This window comes from Rhipicephalus microplus, chromosome X (assembly GCF_043290135.1).
Source record: "Rhipicephalus microplus isolate Deutch F79 chromosome X, USDA_Rmic, whole genome shotgun sequence".
Lineage (NCBI taxonomy): Eukaryota > Metazoa > Arthropoda > Arachnida > Ixodida > Ixodidae > Rhipicephalus > Rhipicephalus microplus.
This window is the reverse complement of record NC_134710.1, coordinates 130,677,146-130,698,192: the sequence shown is the minus strand read 5'-3', so window position 1 is coordinate 130,698,192 and position 21,047 is coordinate 130,677,146. Positions and strand designations below refer to the sequence as shown.

The 21,047-nt window shown below is 43.5% G+C and overlaps 1 protein-coding gene and 1 long non-coding RNA gene across 4 annotated transcripts in view; one reads left to right on the top strand and one right to left on the bottom strand.

Moving 5' to 3' along the window:
* Window positions 1-19,568, top strand: part of LOC142775754 (uncharacterized) — a 117,263-nt gene extending 97,695 nt beyond the window's left edge. Inside the window, exon 3 of the long non-coding RNA XR_012886977.1 lies at window positions 19,490-19,568. This is a non-coding gene — a long non-coding RNA (uncharacterized LOC142775754). The remainder of the gene's footprint in view (window positions 1-19,489) is intronic.
* The window catches only part of spir (spire type actin nucleation factor), a 200,808-nt gene that overhangs the window by 52,712 nt on the left and 127,049 nt on the right, over window positions 1-21,047 (bottom strand). For all 3 annotated transcript variants that reach the window (XM_075877714.1, XM_075877713.1, XM_037427752.2), the window contains one exon: window positions 19,559-19,685. In XM_075877714.1, coding sequence (XP_075733829.1) covers window positions 19,559-19,685 — 127 coding nt within the window. The remainder of the gene's footprint in view (window positions 1-19,558; window positions 19,686-21,047) is intronic.

Genomic DNA, 21,047 nt, shown 5'->3' with positions numbered 1-21,047 from the left:
CACCCACACGAAACGTCTATTGAGTTTGGCTATCAATTAAACACACATGCGCGCGAAGAAATACACGTTAAAAGTACACTTCAGCTACGTAACACAGAACAGAACAACAGCCAGGCTCTAGCTGCACGCAGTGTTCTGTAGGAAATAATATCTAATATGAGAGACGCCGTAGAGAAGGACTCCGGAAATTTCGACCACCTGGGGTTGATTAGCGTGCACTGACAACAAGTACACGGGCCTCCAGCGTTTAGTGTCCATCGATATAGGACCGCCGCGGCCGGGATTCGATCCCGCGACCTTCGGGTAAGCACACTGCGATCACACATCATCGTTCACATTGTTGAAGAGCTTTACTGAATCACATGCAAAAAAATAAAACCAAGAAAGAAGGCGAGGGTTTAGTATCTGTAGCTTTACACAAAAGTAGCGAGGCCGAGACGAGGGAGGGGAGTTGGAGTGGCCCAGCCCCACTCTTCTTCGAAGTTTTCTAAATTTGCATACACGCACGCATAAATAGTTGTTAAACAACATCCACCCCGAAAGCCCTTTCGGGCTGCTGCCTCGGAATAAAATGCTAAGGTCGCAACGGACACGGCCACCCTGATTGCACCGTGGCCTTACCGCAATGCTTGGCGGCGTTGCAAAACTTTGTTAGTATAAGGAAGGCTTCGAGCATGGTTGCCGTTCTGGCACAAAACTACGCCGGGTGAATATGCACTCTCGATTACAGCTATTTGAGAACCTACTGAAAAGAAGAAAGAAATCGCGATACCTGCATTCATACCTTTCGGGCGAACAACTAAAAAGCTTTGTCCGGACGGCCAAATTTTCGCTTCGCGTTTTGTTTCCGCACATCACAATCGCACAGTGGCCAGAGTACAATACCGCGAAAAATCACCACACCCCTTGAATCGCCGCTTACCGCGGCGGTCACTATGGCCTTTCTATTTGTCGGCGAACTATATAGGAGAAACTGCTCGGAGCGCGACAGCTTTACCGGGCGACTATAGTATTAAACTTCACGGCCACAGGGCAGCCAGCCAGCGCTTCAATGCTGCGCTGCCACACTGCCTTGTATGACCCACATACCGAGAGTAGAGGCAATACAGCCGCCGCGGAGCCCGCGCGAACTTTCGAGCACTTTTGTGCGTTATAGGCACGCTCAAAAGAGATATGCGCGCCTGACGCTTCCCGGGGGACATGCGAGCAATCCTGACGAGTCGAAGGCGGAGAGATCCGGAGGACTCCCAACGCGGCCAGCAGTCTTGTCGGGCACATCGCGTGCGACTAAAAAAAAATGACGGGATGAAAAAAATATGCGCTTTTTTCGACCCTGTCTGCATGCTCGAAAGCGTTCGATGTAATTAGAATTATTTTTTAAAGGGGTCCTGACCCACACACAGGCTTGGTGAAATATATATATATATATATATAAGCAAACACTACAGTGCCCAATTTGTCGAGCGCTCACTTTCTCGAGTGCCCTCCCTTCAACTCCGGTGGCCAGGGACGCGTACTGCGGAATTTTTTTCGAGAGTTGTTCACGCGCAGAGCGGCTAATACTTTGACAACTAATGGTCGATAGGGAGGCTTGTGAATACTTTATCATCTCCCTAAATGCTAAATCATGAAAATATTTCTGGGGGATGTCAGAGCCCCTTCAACTCTCCCCCTAGTTACGGCCCGGAAGAGGGCACCACACCAGCTGCATGCATGTGTTAAAGCAACAGATCACTGCTATTGGCTGATAACAGACAACACACTTGGAGAGAGAGCGACCATGTTTCATTGCTTAGAAAAATAAAGTACCTACTAAGTTTATATTACTTCGAATATACGAAACAAGAAAGCACGGTTTCGTTCCCTGTACTGCTCACTAACAACCGACACCGCTGACGAGCTCACTACAGACCTCGCTCGCGCCTGGAACTGCGCTTACAGGACCTGGATAACTGTTCGGCATTTGGTTCCAAAGTAAATGCAAAGGTAAGCGTATACCTGCAGCTATCATACTGCACATTCGACATCACAATTACTCTGACGTTCTGTATCCAACAAGCTACAACTGTTGTACTTCCGAATGTGAGAAACGCAACGCAGCACAAAGCGAAGATCCATATAGGCGTGCAGGGTTACACTCAATACAGTTAAATACAGGCAAATACAGAGTTGGCGAAGCGGAATCTAGTGTACGTATAACAAAGATTTAAGAAATATAGTTTCTCTACAGACTATACACAAACGATGCTTCATGCAGTTCAGTATATTAGCAGCGTAGAGAATGATATACGTGGAAGTAAGTGCCTGTTCCATATTTGATTCCATTTTAGAGGGCGTCTCGTGCACTCCCAACGGAGTACACCGTTTACTCTGGTGAAACGTATGCGATCGCAGAAGACGAGAACTTACAGAAATGGAGTAAAGGGGAGAGGGGGTGTTAAGCACATGCTAGCGTGATTGATTTATGCGCGCACTAATACACATAACATATAAGCAGACTTTATAACTGTACACTCGGATACTTGGTATAGCTGAGTATAAGCAGCCACAAACGCGAAACATACGTCCGACTTTCCAGCATTGCGCTCACATTTACATTGTTCCTAGTTACTCTAACACACAGCGAAGAATAAAAGTGTAAATAAAGAGCCCGAATGTTAACAGTATATTGCAAGCAGTCGTACAATAATGCCTTCTGTTTGCATCCCAAGTTCCCGGAGCCCTGCTCTGCGGCGTGCTTCACAAACATGGTGATTTCGGCATTTAAAACCTCATGTTATTGTTTGAACGTATAAAACGAAATTGTACACCTTAGGAGGCCTTTGCAATACGATTGTTACACTCTTAGACGTAGTGACCTACTACGAAGGTGAAAGTTTTCGCATTTTCAGGTAAGCGTCATATTGATTTTACCCCCCCCCCCCCCCCCCCCCACCTCGAATCCCGAAAAGCTACGTCGATCGGAGTAAAATTCGCACGTTGACCAAACAGGTAGCAGCGACCGCTGAATCGTGTCAAGCTATCACGTGCGATATTGCTGTCGATGCGAGCTTTCCTCCGAACGGCGTATTCTTATACAGGCACCTTTGTGCAGCCGAAAGGAAAAGAAGAAGAGACGGCTACCAGTAGCGTCGATACGTGAGCAACACGTTAACATCAGTGAGAAGTGCCGTCGTGGCTTGAGCGACGCACGTACCAGACATCGCACTGACAACGGCGCGAATCGGGCGGGGCGCCCCCACGACTCGACGAAGCCTGCGGGCCACGGCCAGAAAAGCACGCTTGGGGTGCTTGAACTTCGAGAAGACCGAAGCTCTGGCTGACCGGCGGCGGCCTGCGTCGAGTTACGCGCTGCGATTAGCATTTGCCGGAAGGGCGCCTCGCGGCGGAAGCCGGAAGTTCCCCTCGGAAGTAGGGGGGACACAGCCTCTTCACGGTGCCCGCCAACCGTTTTCACGCACGCTTGGCGACCGCCGGCCGTTTCAGGCCGGCACGACAGCATCGAAAGCTCGACTGCGTAGTACCGGCCGTGGCTGGCATGACGCGGGACGAACCACGCAGAGACAATGACAACAAGAGATGTTTTAATTACGTCCGGCATTCGTTTGAATGTACATATACGTTAATGTTAATTACAACTAACGAATAATAAAGCAAAAAAAGTACGGGGGTTGCTATTTGTATACCAATTATGATGTAAATGTGAAGTTGACGAGAAGATGATTTGGGCTGGCAAAACCCGAACCTGCTACCTTCGAATAACGCGTCCAATGCACTACCAAATGAGCTAAGTGTAATTAATAGTGTGCTTACCAAAGAAAAACAAGGCCTTGAAATTCCCATTCTTTTTTCCAAATACGTTAATACGATGCAGAAAACAAAAGAAACACTCAATAGGACGAGTACCCCCGGACACCCCCAGTAACAGAAATTTAGCAGTTTGCCTGTTACTGTCATGCGTCAGCAACATTAGTGAAAGCGGCAGCTATATTATAAGAGTTCTGGATAGAAAACCGGCGGATTCGCCCTGGCGCTATTGGCCAGAATCGCACTTGCGTTAGAAGAGAGACTCTGGCCAATCACGCGAAGAAAAGCGATCATATCACGATGATTGCGGGAACGTAGCGAAACGAATTTCACTATAACAATTCGCTTATTCAGTGTTCAATGTTAGGAGCTCCAGTTTTACTGTACCACTATACATGCGATTACATGAAAACACGAAGTTTCTCGTTCAGTGCGGCTTCGCCGAGATTACGAACGTACCTCGCATCAGGTTAATAAAATTTAATGCAAAGGCAGGGCACATGTTTCAGTAAATATTCAACGTGAGTCTTAAAAATAAAAGAACCAACGTCTGAGTACAATGACAAAATCCAAGTTTTGCGCCAAGTGCTGTAAAAGTTCTTTCTCATCGCCTTCCCCGTATTCCTCAAGGCAGTTTTTGAGTTCACATGTCACGCGTCCAAAAATACACACACCAGGTTTCGGTAGGGGCGGGTTATCACTAATGAGCTTCGAGCGCAGCCAGGGCACACATAATGAGAATGCGGTGCTATAGAACGAAATGAAAGGGGGGGGGGGGGGGGGAGTGGTTATGTTGTAAGAAGGAAAAGAAAAGAAATGTGAGCCCCGTAACTGTCTGCTTCAGGGAGCGACACCTCAACAGTAGCTCACAAGGAATGGGGGTGGGGAGGGATTAAAAGGATAGGAATAAAGGTGTAGAGAGAGAGAAACAGAGATGAGGTAAGCGTGAAAGCATGAGAGCGACGACATATTGAGGGGATAAGAGAGAGATAGGAAAGATGGAAACACGGTCACAGGAGTCCGGAGCCCGAAGACGGGTCACCACTTGCGAGAGCTCTTGTCGGCGTCAGGAGATGGCGTAGAGAAAGTCCAGTCGGTCAGAGCTACACTGTAGTCGAAGATCGGTGTCAGGAGATGACGTAGGGCGAGCCCAGTCGGCCAGAGCTACGCTGACGTCGGAGATCACGAAGGCACAACCGTTCGAAAATGAAAGAAAACCTGGCACGCTTGCAATGGGGTACGGGTGTCGTTCCTGCGGGCATAATCACCAGCTGATACGCGCTACCACGGGTAGCGGCCCAGCGGGAATACGTGCACGCGCTCTATGGCTATCGACACAGTGCGAAGAGCCAACAAGAAATTCGGGGCACGGACACGTACGCCTACAAACGGGACGCGGTGGGAACCGGACCAACATCCGTTCACGCAGTATTTCGTCCGCTTTCATTTCCCTCTGCTTGATTGTTTGTACGTTTAAACTTTCACTGAATACAACAAATGACTTTGCTCGCCTACGATTTCCTTGGCCTCGTGAGGACGTGATAAAAAAAAAACATTCCCCTCCTAGTTCATTATACGGTGACCCCCCCCCCCCCCCCCCACTTTTTTTCGCAAGAGTTAAGAGGATTTGGAATATCTGACACCGTACGTAGTCCAGTTCTGACTCTTCACTTACATCACTTCAGAGAGGAACATCACGTTCACCAAAAATCAAATTATTTGACGAATGAACAAAGCACTGCTAGTTTTTAAACTACATTTCACACCACATGCTATAACATTAGTACCTATATATGACAAAGAGGAGAAGGCACTTGTTCTGGCATACCAAAGCAAAACAACAGTATATACCAGTACGTATGACCTGTGTTAGAATGCTTCCTTTTACACAGTTTGTGACCAGGCCTCCAAGGGAATAAATAAATAAATAAGATTAAAACAAACACATGCACACATTTTAAATACTCATGCACCCTGAAGCTAAATGACGAGTGGTTTCAGATTCAACAAAATTACGCCATATAAGGGCGTAGGAGCCGTCTTATTCAACAGCGTGACTTTGACCTTCGGAGAGAGCACGGTGCTTTCCATCCATTCGATTGAGTCAAAACAACCATCTTCGGCGAGTATGGATGAATGCAGCAACGCATTATCACCGAGTGCGTCGACGCGCCCACCAACACTTCCGCCCGCGGCAGCCACGCACAACGTCCACGCAAGATTGGCCCTCTCCGAGGACACACGGCACTGCACTTTCTTCCACCGCCAGGAAAAGGGTGGGGGGGGGGCGCACTTTTCGTGAGTCACGGCCAACTCCAGGGGACAGCTGCTTCCAGGCATGGCAGCGAACAGAACCGGGCTCTCGTTGTGGGCGGCAAAGTCAAGGGAGCGTATACAAGCGCTGGGGCGGAGGCGGCGACGGCACCCGCACTTTCCGTGGGCTGCAGAGGACGTCCGCCGGAGAGCCGCGCCCAACGCGACAGGGCGCCTACGGGGGCGCCCAAATCGGCTGCGGCGAGCCAGCCACATCCTATACGATGCTCACTGGCGACTCCATTTCACACCCCGCGGAGTGACACTCGGGAGAAAGCTTAGTCAACTTAACTAAATCGGGGCGTTGCACAAAATGCTTCTAGGCATCGCTGTAGCCATAGAGTAATCGCAAAAGATTGCATACTTCTGCTCTGCAGTGGTGCGAGTTCATTCCTCTGCTTGAGTTCGTTTATTTACCGCATACACAGCCCCACAGCTGGTGGCTGGGACGAGGACCACTCATCAATCCACCAATCTATATTCGTGTAAGCTTTAGCAGGCAACTTGTACGCAGCACGATCAGCAAAAAAGCAAGAGGACACATATTCGTATCGAATTAAATAGCGTACCATTGCCCACATGCGAACTTTGTCTGGTAGTGCGGCTTCCCAGTAGCGCGAACTCTGCTTCAAAGTGTGCTTTCACGGCAGCGGCGTCCCCGCTGCCGTGAAGCCACATCTCAAAGTAGAGTGTGCGCTGCTGTGAAGCCAAACTTGAAAGAAACTTTGCAAATACTTCACACCTTGATCAATTTTTGTTTTCAAATTATCCATTCGAAAAGCCAACTGCAGAAATTCCCCTTTCTTGCTTCTCTATTACATTGTAACCTATTTGTATACGTTGTAGAGAATAAATAAAAAAAGGTGTAATACTATATGTTAGTGGTTACATTGTATTGCTTGTAAATCAGCTAGTTCTGCAGTGGAAAAAAAAAGATTTCGCTAAAAAAATAACCAACATTTGCCTGTTTTTTTTTTATTCTCCTGATCACTGATGACAATGTAGCCGAGAAACAAAACAGTCAAATTTTGAAACGTTTTATTTTCAAACTTGTAGATTCCGAAGCTGGGACATACGAACTCGGATAGCACAGGAAGCAAGTACAAGTACCCAAGTACCCGAAAAAGCCCATTCTCTGCATAGATACGGAATTCTCCTCTAACTGACACAGCAGAAATAATTACCAAGCTTTCAAAAAAGACAGTCTACCCGCTAAGCGGATACAGTTAAACTTTCGATGCTGAGTAACTGGCTCTATATTACGTACCTATCTAACCGCGATTCCGGTACCAACACAGGCAGGTACCGGAATATCTCGCTTTCGCTGGCGAGCTGGTTTTTCAACGTGGCGAGACGTACGGCCGTTTCAAAATAGATTTTCCCAGAAGCAGCACTAATCCGAAAATCTGGTTGTCGACACCCAGTGATAGAAACAGCACTGGATCAAGAACGAGCGAAGGCCTAGCGGCAAACGCGCGGGAAGCTCGCTATGTTCGGAGGCGGTGACGAGCCGAGACGTCCGCCTACCACTGTTTACGAATATGAAATAGGTGAATAGGCACTTAGATAAATGAACGGGTCGAGCATAGCATAAGCCGCTGGTGTCTCGCAGGAAACGTTGCACTTCACGTCATCGCAGCAACGCTCAACAGGTAAATGTGAAATGCCACGGCGACCTCAACGTTCAACCATGAACGAAATTCTATGAATACATTGGAATTGAACGCAATAGGGCCTGTAAACGAAATCTGAGCTGCTGGAGTTGAAAAATGGTGAGATTGTGCATGACAATATCTAAATAATGGAATTTTAAAAGTAAAGTCACTTTGGGTATGAACCTAACCATAGTGTTTTTGGCGACATTTATTTTAACACCTTGCGCATGTTGACAAGGTAGGTTTTATACAGATGTCGAAGTAATCACTATTTGTTTTGAAACAAAACAAAGCAAAAATATTCACACAAGCTTACAGCAAGATGGCAAAGCGCCAGTTATATGAGATGTGGGCCGTGCAGGGTAGTCCATTTCTCGGTGCAATCTTTGTAGTTGGTTTTTTTAATTACTGTACCTATCCTGAGCATTACTTGACAGCTTTTAACAGCATGTGGAACGAATGCGCAGAACCCTGTCACACGCCGCAATATCAACTATCGAGAGCAATATGAGCTGGTACGCCTCATTCGTGTTCATTCAACAAATACTTATAACGCACCAATGTAAAAGCGACAATCTGAATGCCAGCGATACCTTTTCGCTTGAGCACATGTCATAAACACTTTCCCGCTGATGTCAATGCTTAAATAAAAACTTCCCTTCAATGACGCTTTGTAGTAGATAATAATTATTTGTGCCAGCGCCGGCAATGCGTCATCTTAAACGGCAAAAGCTCTGATTATGTTAACATGACATCGGGAGTTCCACAGTGTTTAGTTTTAGGGCCACTTTTATTTTTAGTTTACATAAATGATATTTCAGCAGGTATTTCATCACATATTAGATTGTTTACAGACGACTGTGTTGCGTATAGACAAGTAAAGAATGACAGAGACCTTACCCAACTGCAAACTGATTTGCAACGTGTTCAAGATTGGTGCTCTAGGTGGAAAATGAACCTAAATATTAAAAAGTGTGTCCATGTCTCTTTTACAAAGAAGCGGAAACCTATGGAAACAGAGTATACCTTAAACAATGAACGTCTAAAAAGAGCAAATAGTTATAAATACCTAGGGGTAGTCTTGTCATCCGACTGCTCGTGGAATGCGCATGTAGATGATGTGGTTTGTAAAGCTGGAAAGGCGCTAAACTTTATCCAACGTAATTTAAAAACTTCGGAACTGAACTTAAAAAAGACAGCCTATTTAACATGCATACCACCTATACTGGAATACGCTTGTGCCGTATGAGATCCATCGCAAGCCACATTGATTGATAAAATTGAAAAAATTCAAAACCGGGCGACCAGGTTCGTCTTGGGACGGTACAAGAGAGGGGAGAGCTGCACTCAGATGAAAAATGAGCTTGAGTGGGAACTGCTTTCCTCGCGTTGGCAAAATCTGCGACTGAAGTTCTTTTTTCAGATATATAATAATAAAACAGGAATTAATAAAGAAAAATACCTTAAGGAACCTCATTACCATTCATCTAGAACTGACCATGTTTTTAAAATAAGAGAATTACGCACGTGGATGAACCTGTTCACAAATTTCTTTTTTGTTAGAACTGTTAAATAGTGGAATGAATTGTCTGCCATACAAATGTGCTGTAACAATGATAACAATGAAAAATTGTTTATGTCGTTTCTGTAACCCCCCTGCTGTAACGCTTTTGGGCAATGCAGGGTAACCTTTGAATAAAGAATAAAAAATAAATAATCAAATTTCAAAAATAATAATAACTCCTGGGCTTTTACGTCCCCAAACAAGGATATGATTATGGGGCGATCTGGCCGCCGTGACCAAGAATCGAACCCGCGTCCTCGAACTTTGCAGCGCAACGCTTGGTCAGATAAGCTACCACGCCCCGCATCTCTTGCTTTCCCATGCATTTAGCACTTATACACGTTCAGAGTATAAGGCAGATTTCAGTGGTACTGAGTGGCACTGATATTGTACGCTCTGTACGGTAGTGTCGAATGAACACAATTAAGTTATATGCATCCTTCTGTATTCTGACTAGACCAGCATTTCACAACTATTATTATTTTTTTTTCATTCACCATAGTTTTAGCCATTGAAACTGGAGTGACAGTGAATCTTGGAAAGTCACCGTATTCCATAAAGAGCATAAAGAGCATAACGAGCCTCTGCGTCTTTTCGAGATGTGGGACGGACAGTAAGAACATAACAGGATCGCGAAAAACCAGATTCCTTACGAAAAGCGACAAGATGTCACAGAATAACAAGCTGAGATTTACCACACGCCATCACGATTGCAAAATATTTGCGAGTGTTGTTTGGAAAACAATTAGTAAGCTCAATTAAATTTTTGTCAACTATTTCTTAAAATAAACATAGAAGCTGATTTTAAATACATGCTCTAGCACTAGTGAATTGCTTAGAGAAGGCAGAAAGTACAACCCTTCAAGCCAGCAGATCCCTGGAATAGGAGCCCCCCCCCCCCCCCCTACCCGGCAAATAATTTTCCTTCTTTCTCTTCCTCAAACAAACACACACACGCACGCACACAGGCACACACGCACGCGCACGCACGCACACACACACACACACACACACACACACACACACACACACACACACACACACACACACACACACACACACACACACACACACACACACACACATATATATATATTGCGGGCCTTCCTTTTTCATAGAAAATAAGGACTGAAAAAGCTCTAGGTAGCTCCACAACATTTGCATGGGCCAGTTGTATATGAGGTATGTTCGTAGCACAGGCGTTAAATAGAGAGAGACAGTACGCATCACATGCGTAACACGTGTTCTGAACATAATGGGAAGCTCCCCTCATTTCTGCATTTTCAAATCCAATTTAGCACTTCAAGCTAAAGACAATTTGCCCGTGTCTTTGGCATTGGATGCAGGGGAGTTCGAGAGATGGCAGATGCGCCTGTGCTAAACACAGTTGACGCGGTGTGCACTTGGTGCCTCGACGTAGTTCACTCCAATGTAACGTCGAAGAGAAGGCTAAACGGTTCTTCATGTGCCAATGTCCTTATCGATCGGGTCTTTGGTTTTACATACGGCCGCGAAGAAGTATGCATCACCTTGGGCAATGTAATGCAGATTTATTCTATCGAGCCACTGCAGAGATAACAGCCCGTACGTGCAGGTAACTTCTTCTAGCTCACTTTAGCGCAGGTAGGTCATGCGACATAATCGCAATCTTATCACCGTCCATTATAATACCTTGCAAGATGCCCCAAGTTATAGGTCCACTCACTATTACTACCATACAAATTACGATTTGTGCAGAGTATTTAAGAAGGCCCAGCAATGTTTCCTTCATAAACAGCCAAATCCTTGAGCACACCACTACATGTAAACATGTAGTTTCAAATTTAGTAAAGCATGCAATGCAAATCTATGAAAGTAAATGTACAATGTGCAGAAACTAAGGACAATTTCTCTTTTTTACATTTTAAGGTTGTCTTGTTACTTTGCCTTAATATAAAGATTACAGCTTGCTCGTCAGAAGTGAAAGTCACAGCCGTACAGTATTATAATCATTGTTTTCATAATATGCCTTGAAGATGCTGAGAAAGTCGATACTGAATGGCACACAGTATTCGGTCACATATATGTACATTCCTTATGTATATTTTAAAATATGCATATGCTTGAAAGCTCCGAGTGACATGATACTTGTCCAAGTGTTCAGCTAGGCTGCTCAAACAGTATATTAATACCGTGCTTCAATTGCTCAATACTGCCAATGTGTGAGCATAAGTCGCTACGGCATAGTGGTATGTTGCTTTTGTACATGGCCTGAGCTTCATCTCATTTTTTTTGGCATATGCATGCCATGAGCATTCACACTAAAACAATTACCAATGAGCTGGTGCAATTTTTAGAAGGAAATGAAGTGCCGAAAAAATTGAGATACAGTTAAAACTGCTTATAACGAATTCTTCGATGAACGAAGCTTTTCTGTTCCCCGCCTTTACACCATAGAAGCACATGTATTTGTGACCTCTATGTAACAAATAAACAGCGGGAGACATCCTTGATATAACGAATTTTCACCACGGACAATCTAGAAATTTTGCCCCAGATTTTTGTCATTTTGGCACAAGCATGCATCTTCCGCAGTTGCCCCGCCGACAACAAGGCGCGAAGTGGCGCGCTCATGGCTGCGGCAACTCCCGCGGGCGTACTTACCGCCGCGGGCGCATGGGCGGATGTAAAGAAAACAATTTTTGCATTGGAAGTGCCACGCTTTTAGTTAGCGTCACATATGTGGGGCTTTAGGGAATAGTTTCGCGCGGTATTCGTGTCGTTCGCTTTCGGTTATCGACGCCGTTCCCGCGCGCATGGTTTCACTGCACGCGCATGGTGTGGCCCCCTGACGACATCCAGCTTTGCTCTCTCTCTTTTTTTTTTTATTGCGGACAATGATGTCGTCACTACCTGGGATATGTCAGATTAGGCCCTGATGGAAACTGTCCGACACCACAATGAAAATGACGGATCTTCAGAGATCGACTCGTCCCACGCTTCCGTCTTGCGCCGCGCCGCGAGTTCGCGAAACCATGTACAGTCTTCGCGATTAGCCGATTAGCTATCACAACAGCACGACGGCGCGTTGAATGCAATGCAATGCATGCGATAGCAACAAATTGTAGCGTTATAAAAAGTAAGGCTGGCAGCCAACTCTTCTGAATCCGATATGGCGGAATTCCTACAAAACGTTGGTGCAAGCAAATACGGCCGCTCCAGGGAGAGGTGCTCTTTTAACACAATCTTCGCATTAAAAGCGCACTAATGGCTGCCGAGATAGCACGCCCGCCCTTTAAATCTAAGTTCACTGTTGCTACCGAGTGACTACCCCTCCACTCCGCGTTTTTTCACGCTCGTTGATGACGGGTGGTTTTAAATTGATTGATATGTGGGGTTTAACATCCCAAAACCACCATATGATTATGAGAGATGCCGTAGTGGAGGGCTCCGGAAATTTCGACCACCTGGGGTTCTTTAACGAGCACCCAAATCTGAGCACATGGGCCTACAACATTTCCGCCTCCACCGAAAATGCAACTGCCGCAGCCGGGATTTGAACCCGCGACCTGCGGGTCAGCAGCCGAGTACCTTAGCCACTAGACCACCGTGGCGGGGCGACGGGTGATTTTAGTTCTGCTTGAGCATTCAACGGCAGTTCTAACACTAACACGAGGGGATATGTATGGGGGGATTACCCGTTTGTAAAAGTTACGATGCGCGGGGGCATGCTATCAATTTGTACTTGTTACCTAATATGGCGGCAACGGCACACACCCGCCAAGAGTGTCCATATAATTTCTATCTCAATAATAACACAGTTTTTACTGTTAAATAAGAGTTTTGATTTAGCTCTGCCTTCAGTTACCCTTTTGTTTAATTTGTGCATTTATTCTTCGAAAGCTCGTACCGAACCTGCATCTAACGAAATCCCCTTTATAGCAAAATTTTCCGGGAATTGGTCAATTTCTTTATATCCAGGTTTAACTATGCTTGTCTACTGCGGAGGAAGATATGGAAGAAATAAATCCATAGATTATGGTGATTTTTTCTATCACGCTAAATGCAGTGTGCCCGAAACTTTTTGAAATACTACAAGGAGTATTTAGTACAAACTTGGAGGTACTTTAGAGGTGGTGACTTCCCAAGACTAAGAAAGCACAGCTTACATCGTGTTCTGTGTTATAATATTGTGTCTAGTGCTACTAAATTTGAGCGACAGAATGTACCTAAAGGTCCTATTTTTTAATTCAATCACCCCATTTCTTTTCCAAGCCCATGCCAGTGGACAATGCAGCCTTTTTAAGGTTTTGTATACGAAAACTATGATCCGATTATGAGGCACACAGTACTGGTGTGCTCCTGATTAATTCTGATCATATGGTGTTCTTCATTGTGTACCCAAGAATTGGCAACACAAGCAACATCACATTTGACCTCCGATATCATGAGGCCACCACAGCCGTGAGTAAACTGATAAGCTTACCCCTGGAGCACAAGGACAATACAAACACAAAGCGATTGATTGATTTGTGGGGTTTAACGTCCCAAAACCACCATATGATTATGAGAGACGCCATAGTGGAGGGCTCCGGAAATTTTGACCACCTGGGGTTCTTTAACGTGCACCCAAATCTGAGCACACGGGCCTCGACATTTCCGCCTCCATCGGAAATGCAGCCGCCGCAGCCGGGATTTGAACCCGCGACCTGCGGGTCAGCAGCCGAGTACCTTAGCCACTAGACCACCGCGGCGGGGCCAAACACAAAGCGAACCCTACTTTAAAGGTTTCCCTAACCTTGCAAGCAGACGCCTGTTTCTGAGAGATGAAAAATTGCTTTGATAGTACAAATCTCTGGTTGTAGATTCGATATCACTATGAATACTAAAGCCCGCACACTGCAGAAAGGCCCTTATGCATATATAATGTATCAGTTTGGTGGATGTAATGACAAGTAAGAATTGTGTTCACCCTCCATTCCTCGCACATATATAAAATGCTTAGCTGAACGAACTAGTATCAATATGAATATTAACAGATCGAAATTTTTTAATAATTTATTCTCCATGCTTATTACAATTTATTCGAATCACTATCATACCTTAGGATTCCAAAATGCCTACTTATAAGGGGTATTAAAGTGGCTACATTAAGAGATGGTGTAAGTGATGGTTAGTTGAGATCAAGTTTCAAGTGAATTTGAACAGAATGTTGGTTTGGTCAAATCATTTATAATTGAATAGTATAAACAGTGTGTATGAGATATTACAAAGGAAATGAGAATTTTTACAATGATTCTACTAACTTGCACAACATTTTTGAGAACCAAGCCATAATGCTGGAGAAACAGCATTAAAAAAGTCAAGGACAAAAAAAAAAAAAACATGGCCAAAGCACTGAACTCCCAACTTGAAATTTAGTAGAAGACATGTGCACATACATATAAAGCTGCCAGCGTGATCACAAGACCAACCATTGTATCTGCATAGCACAGTAATCATGGCCAATAAAAATGCCTATTCATGTCCAAAAGATACAAGTGTCTTAAGAAAAAAAAGAACAACTATGAGCAAAAACATAAAACATTATATACATAAAAAATTATATGCATAACAAGGCAGGGTCAAATCCAAGTAACAAACTTCCTTAACACCAAGGACCATTGATGGTTCATTCATGCAATCTTCTCCCTTCCTTGTAATGTCAAACGCTTCCATTATCTCTCTGGTGCATTGTCCAGATGAATAAACAAACACATGGTTTCCTCTGCCCTTGGCTAAAAGAGTAAACCCTGTCATGCTGCACTGTGAGCTGTGCACTGTCAGTTGCAGTCCCCAAGCTGCATAAGTTCACATTACTTGAACATGGCAAATTAACACGAGGAGTTTGTTGTCCTAGTGGGCTCCCGGTAAACTGTTCTCCATTTGCTCCCATCTGCATAAAAGCACTTCTGCTTGGTGCAAGACCTGTACAACGTGTATTAGATATGTTCATTGCAAACCATGTGTTGTCTATCGGGTGCCATTATCATGCATGAAGATGGGTATGTATGACAAACCGGGTGGTTCGTCAACGTTGCATGAAATGAAGACTTATCCTCTGTAACCGGTCCTGGCAATTTGCGCTTTCTTGCTCATTGTAAGGAATCCAAGGGCAGAGAAAGCCCTGCACTTGTTTAGTCATCCAGACAAATGCACCAAAGAGGTAATGAAAGCATTTTAAATTGAAAGGGAGAGAGAAGGTTGCATTAGCAAATGGTCGCTGGTTTCTAGAGATGAGGAAGTTTGTTACTTGAATTTAACCCTGCACCATTAAAGTATATAATTTTTGGACTAATATATGTTTTTGCTTGTCGTTCATTTTCTTTTTCCTTATGACACGTGTATCTTTAGGACATTCCTATCGAAAAAGCCAGTGGCACTGGCTCAGTGCCATACCTGATTACTGGACTGGTGTGGCGTTGACAATGGGACACTGGCAGTCTGCACGAAGCATGCTGGCGCTGCACACTGGGACACCCATTATCGGCCAAAATCTGGCTTTTTAAACTGTTTTTAAAAATTTTGGTCATGCGCACATCGTAATTGAGGTTTAAACACGTGCACAGAGAAAAAAAAACTGAAAAAAATGTGGGTGAGCCAGAGTTGAACCCACTACCCCAACACATCATAGATCGTGAGCCCGACAAGCTACCCACTACACCACACCTGAAAGACGAGAATGAACATATTTTTCTTCATCTTAAAATTAATTCAGGTCTCCAACATTTCAATTTTGTCGCTTACATATCCAGTGTTTTGTCTCTTTGTGCTCGTGCCAAATTAACAGGTGATTGTTAGCTTATCTTTTGCGGGTTGTTAGCGTAGCTTGTTAGCGTAGCTTCAGATGTCTTACAGCAGTCGTAGTGACTCACTATGCCATTAGTCATACCTATGTAGAAAACATTGTTCATCTGAACTGCTCACAGAACACTGTAGATTTCGTCCCATGATAGTTTGGAAGTATTTTCTGTCCTCCTCGTTTACGTTTCACGTACGACAGCTGCAGCAGTTTACTTGAGCCGAAACGAACATTAGGCTTGGGGCTGCACTTCGTGTGCCACGGTTGCTGTGAAGATCGTAGATATTCAGTTGGAAAGAATCTAATAACCGTTAAAATGTAGCATTGATCATAAATGACCAATGAGGCATCATATTTTCACCTTCGACTACACAAATTATAAGCTAAAAACATCGAGATTAAGCATTGCCATGGGTTAATGCTGCCGGGGACGTACGGCTTTCTACGGTATGAGCCGGAAAGACTCGCTGCTAGAGTACGTTGGTCTTGATTATCAGACTGACACTACTGTCATAATGTGTTGCCAATTATCAGTTTTATCGATGCCGTTTATAAAATACATTGACAAAACTCAAGCAAACTTCAAGGAAAGTGCACCCACGCTAGGGGGGCATTCGTGGGTGCCCTGACTGGAGCCTTTTTTTCCCAAAATTCTCGCATGCCCCCCCCCCCCCCCCAGAGCAAGCATAGTCAAAACACGACGCATAAGTTCTGTGCCTGCTTGCCCCCCCGCATGAACACAATTGTCGTTGGTGCCCCTCTCGCCAGCAAAAAAGCCTGGCAGCGCTTGTGACGCACGCGCTCGACATATGATTGCTTCAGTGTACTTGCACATACATCGATTGCTTAACTAAAACTTAAGCTATACAGGTGTAGCACATAAATGAGAATACCATCATGTTCGTTAAATTTTACGCTCGACATCTCACGATTAAATATGAAGTCTTCCAGAAAGTGCACCGATCAGACCAAGTTTATTCCGATGTGCCGCTAATGTTCTCGGTGTGTGGTAGAGACTGTACAGCGTGACCAGTGCCTTCCAGAGCACTGGGCGACAGTGGCCATGCTGTACAGTATGTCCCAGTGCCTCCCAGCACGCTGTAGTACACAGGGCACACTGTACTGTGTACACTGGAAACACTGTTTTTTTTTCGAAAGGCATGATTAGGCATTTTTATTGACCCTGATTACTGTGCTGTGCAGATGCAATGGCTGGTCATGTGATCAGGTCGGCAGCTTTATATATATGTTCATGTGCCTTGAAACAAATCTTTAGCTGAGACTTGAGCAGCTGTGTCATGTCTTGGTCGTCTTTTTTTAACACTGTTATTCCTGCACAATGAATGTCTATCAACTAGCCCAAGTATCCCTTTTAGTGGCACTAGATATGTGCAAATGTCCATTATTTGGCTCGAAGTGAAGAAGAAGCTACTTGAACAGTAGCAAGATTTGACTACCTGTAGGATGCTGGTTATAGCCAATAAAATATGTTACATTTTCCAAATGACTATACTTTGTACATCTAGCCCATATAACAAACTCTTGAACTTAAAGAATAATCGAGGTGAAGGTTTTACATACATTTAACATCTAAAGGAACACTAAAGTGAAGCAATGAATTGGTTTATATTGATGAAGTGTTCTCTGACAATTTTAACGCCATAACAAGTTCATTTTTAGAGGATAAAGTCAAAGTGAAAGTACCATTTTTAAATTTTACAATAAAATATGTATGCTTGACATCACGAATTTCAAAGTGTATTTGTTGTACTTTGCTGACACTGGCTAGACTAAATCTCATGAAACTCGATATGTTAAGTCTCTGGCTCCATCAGCAGTTATTGTGCTTCATTTTTACCCATTAGGAGCTATGTAGGCATTAGCAAACACCGACAAAATTTATGACATTATGACGTTCGCTATAGGAATTTCAGGGTGGAGGCGCCACCTGTATTTTCTTTTTTTTTTTCTAGAGTGTTTTCTCGCATAACAGGTGTCTTCTCGCAGTGAGCATGGCGATTTTGGAATTGTGAAAGGGTAATTTTTAATAACAACAAAAAAAAAGTTTTCTCTTTGGTGTCCCTATAAGTGCGAACTTGTGGCACAAATTATCCCTGAATAGGTAACTTCGCAGCATCGCAACATTTCATTGCAGTGAAACGACCTCTACAAAAGAAGTTGCGTGCAATTAAGTTCTCTAATATTTGCCCATTCCCAAAATGAAGGAAGATAAAGTCTATACTTAGAAGATGAAGCCATTAACTATACTGCAAAGTAAAAAAGAAACAAAAAAGTGACAATAATTTTTAGTAATATTTCAAAAGTAGAAAAAACCAAGGTTGAAAAAGTTTGAAGTAAGGAACACTAATAAGAAGCTTCAGCTGCCACACGAGCCCTCCCAAACGAAAGTTGTTAACCATACAGGCATTTTGAAAAGTGGTGCATGTAGTATGTGGTACCTTACCATTACCACAGTTCAACATATAAGTGATCAGAATTCAATGTGCATGACTTCAAGATCATGGTACTCCATTACATGTTTAATTGAGTAACCAACACACATTTCAATACAAGTTCCTCAGATGGTGTGAGCTCATGGTGAGCAGGAACTGCTGCAGACAATGTCCTTTATCAGTTGCTGAAGAAATTGGCAAGCATTTGAAGTTGCGCTTACGTCACAAGCCGTAGTCCACTACTCAGGTTCACTTCATTCAAAGTGAAGTCCGCAACAACTATTCAAAGTCACAGAAGCACTATCCATTCTCAATGTTTCCGTTATCAAGTGTTTGTCATTCAGTCTGCTGAGATCACTTTAAACTCTCTGTCGAAAAAAAAAAGAGATGTACATATATAGCTGAGAATAAATGAAGTGATCAAGTGTATTGTAAACTGCAGTGACAATAGGCTTCTCTATTATTGAGGCACTTGAGGTGCTAAAACTGGTGGTGTTAAAATATTTGAAATAAATATGGTGGTTTTTAAATAAATATGGTGGTGTCAAAAATGTTAAATATGAACAACAACCATATAAGAGTTCGTTTTATTACAAAAAAATAAATATTTTAGGATAACCTTATATCTAATCAACAAAAAATATAAGCAGACAAACTTCCGGAGAATTAATTTTTGCTTTTTCGTGCCCAACCATCTTGCATTGGCATGATTCGCTCATATGCTATGCAGTAGGTCCACAATATGTATACCAATTGGCTATAAGGCCATATCACACCACACTAAGATCTTCAGTGATACCGAAGTTAGGGTGCTTGCATCATTTAAACAGCTGCATGTCAATTTATGTTGGTGGTACATCCACAAAAATATATGCAGGTAGGTATATGCTGGATTTCTCTGAAAACAAGAGGCCCCAGAAGAAATATTGAAGATCCCACCACTCACCAGAAGTTCCTGCACTGCCTCTTTTCCTGACTGGTCGAAGCCTCTGAGGTTGCCGTATGTCAGCCATCAAGCGGTCATGAACAGATGTTTCCCGCCGAGGTGCAGGCTTCAGTTTTCGCCTCGAGGCCTGAAAAAAGAGAAGGTTTTTCTTATACTCAAGACATCTGCTCAATAAAAACACTGAAAATTACCGAATTTTAGAAGTGAAACAATGACTAATAAATATGTTGCTTTCCATTAGCCTATTTTAAAAAGAAAGCTGCTAGTTTATACATTTTTGCTAAAATTTGCTAATTTTTCTTTCTTGAATCGCATTTCACCAGCTTTGTGCTGGAGGCCAGCAATGATGTATCAATTTCTCAGACTGACATGTGTGCAAAGAAGCGTTTCCAAAACCTAGCACTGTGCAAGACTAAGTGTACCGTATACTTGCAGCACATAACACAACTGAAACCTGAAGTCTACAAATTAAACTTGATGAGCCAATAAATTTATTATAAGTTGCTATTATGTCAGTAAAGTGAAAGAAAGAAGGCTTGTCTTTCAGAAATTTTACACGGCCAAGTGAATTGGTATAACAATAAATAAATGCAGAACCAACAGGTTCATAATATGTTGTATAACATTCCTATACTGTTTTTGTGCCAAATCACTGATTATGTCTTTTTTTAAATGTAGGAGGTGATGGTAAGAAAAAAAAAACTATCTGAAGACAATCTTTTTCTACCTTACAACAGCAGCAGGCTGTTGCTTATTTGTAATACATTTAGTATTTATAATACACTGCACCTAATCTACTACAGCAGTGCCTGTTGTGGCTTCGAAATTATGTACACGCATGAATGCCCCCCTCTCAGAGACTGATTATGTCTTTTTTTAAATGTAGGAGGTGATGGTAAGAAAAAAAAAACTATCTGAAGACAATCTTTTTCTACCTTACAACAGCAGCAGGCTGTTGCTTATTTGTAATACATTTAGTATTTATAATACACTGCACCTAATCTACTACAGCAGTGCCTGTTGTGGCTTCGAAATTATGTACACGCATGAATGCCCCCCTCTCAGAGCTTGTGCTGGGTACAAAACATGACATGGGAACCTAGTGATGATGACAGAGGCCACTGTTGTTGGCACAAGAAAAAGGAATGGAACCAAAAACACAGCATTAGTTTGACGATATGCGGTTGTAAGCACCATGTTGTGGCCCTGTGCTGCACGTAGAAACGCAAGTAAAAGGTTACAGACCACAACTAGAAAAAAAAAAATTCTCTTGCTCAGTTTCCCAGTGCAGTATTGATTTAATACTATGCATCATTCAGGTGCGCACACTTAAGCTGCACACCTTAAGTTCAATCAACATACTCGGGCTGCAACAATAACAAAAAAAAAAAACCTTCTTTGCAGCCATAATTGGTCCCCATACTTTTGACCTTGGCTGTACATCAACTGTCACAAATTGGTCTGCTTGGATGACCAGCACCCATGCATG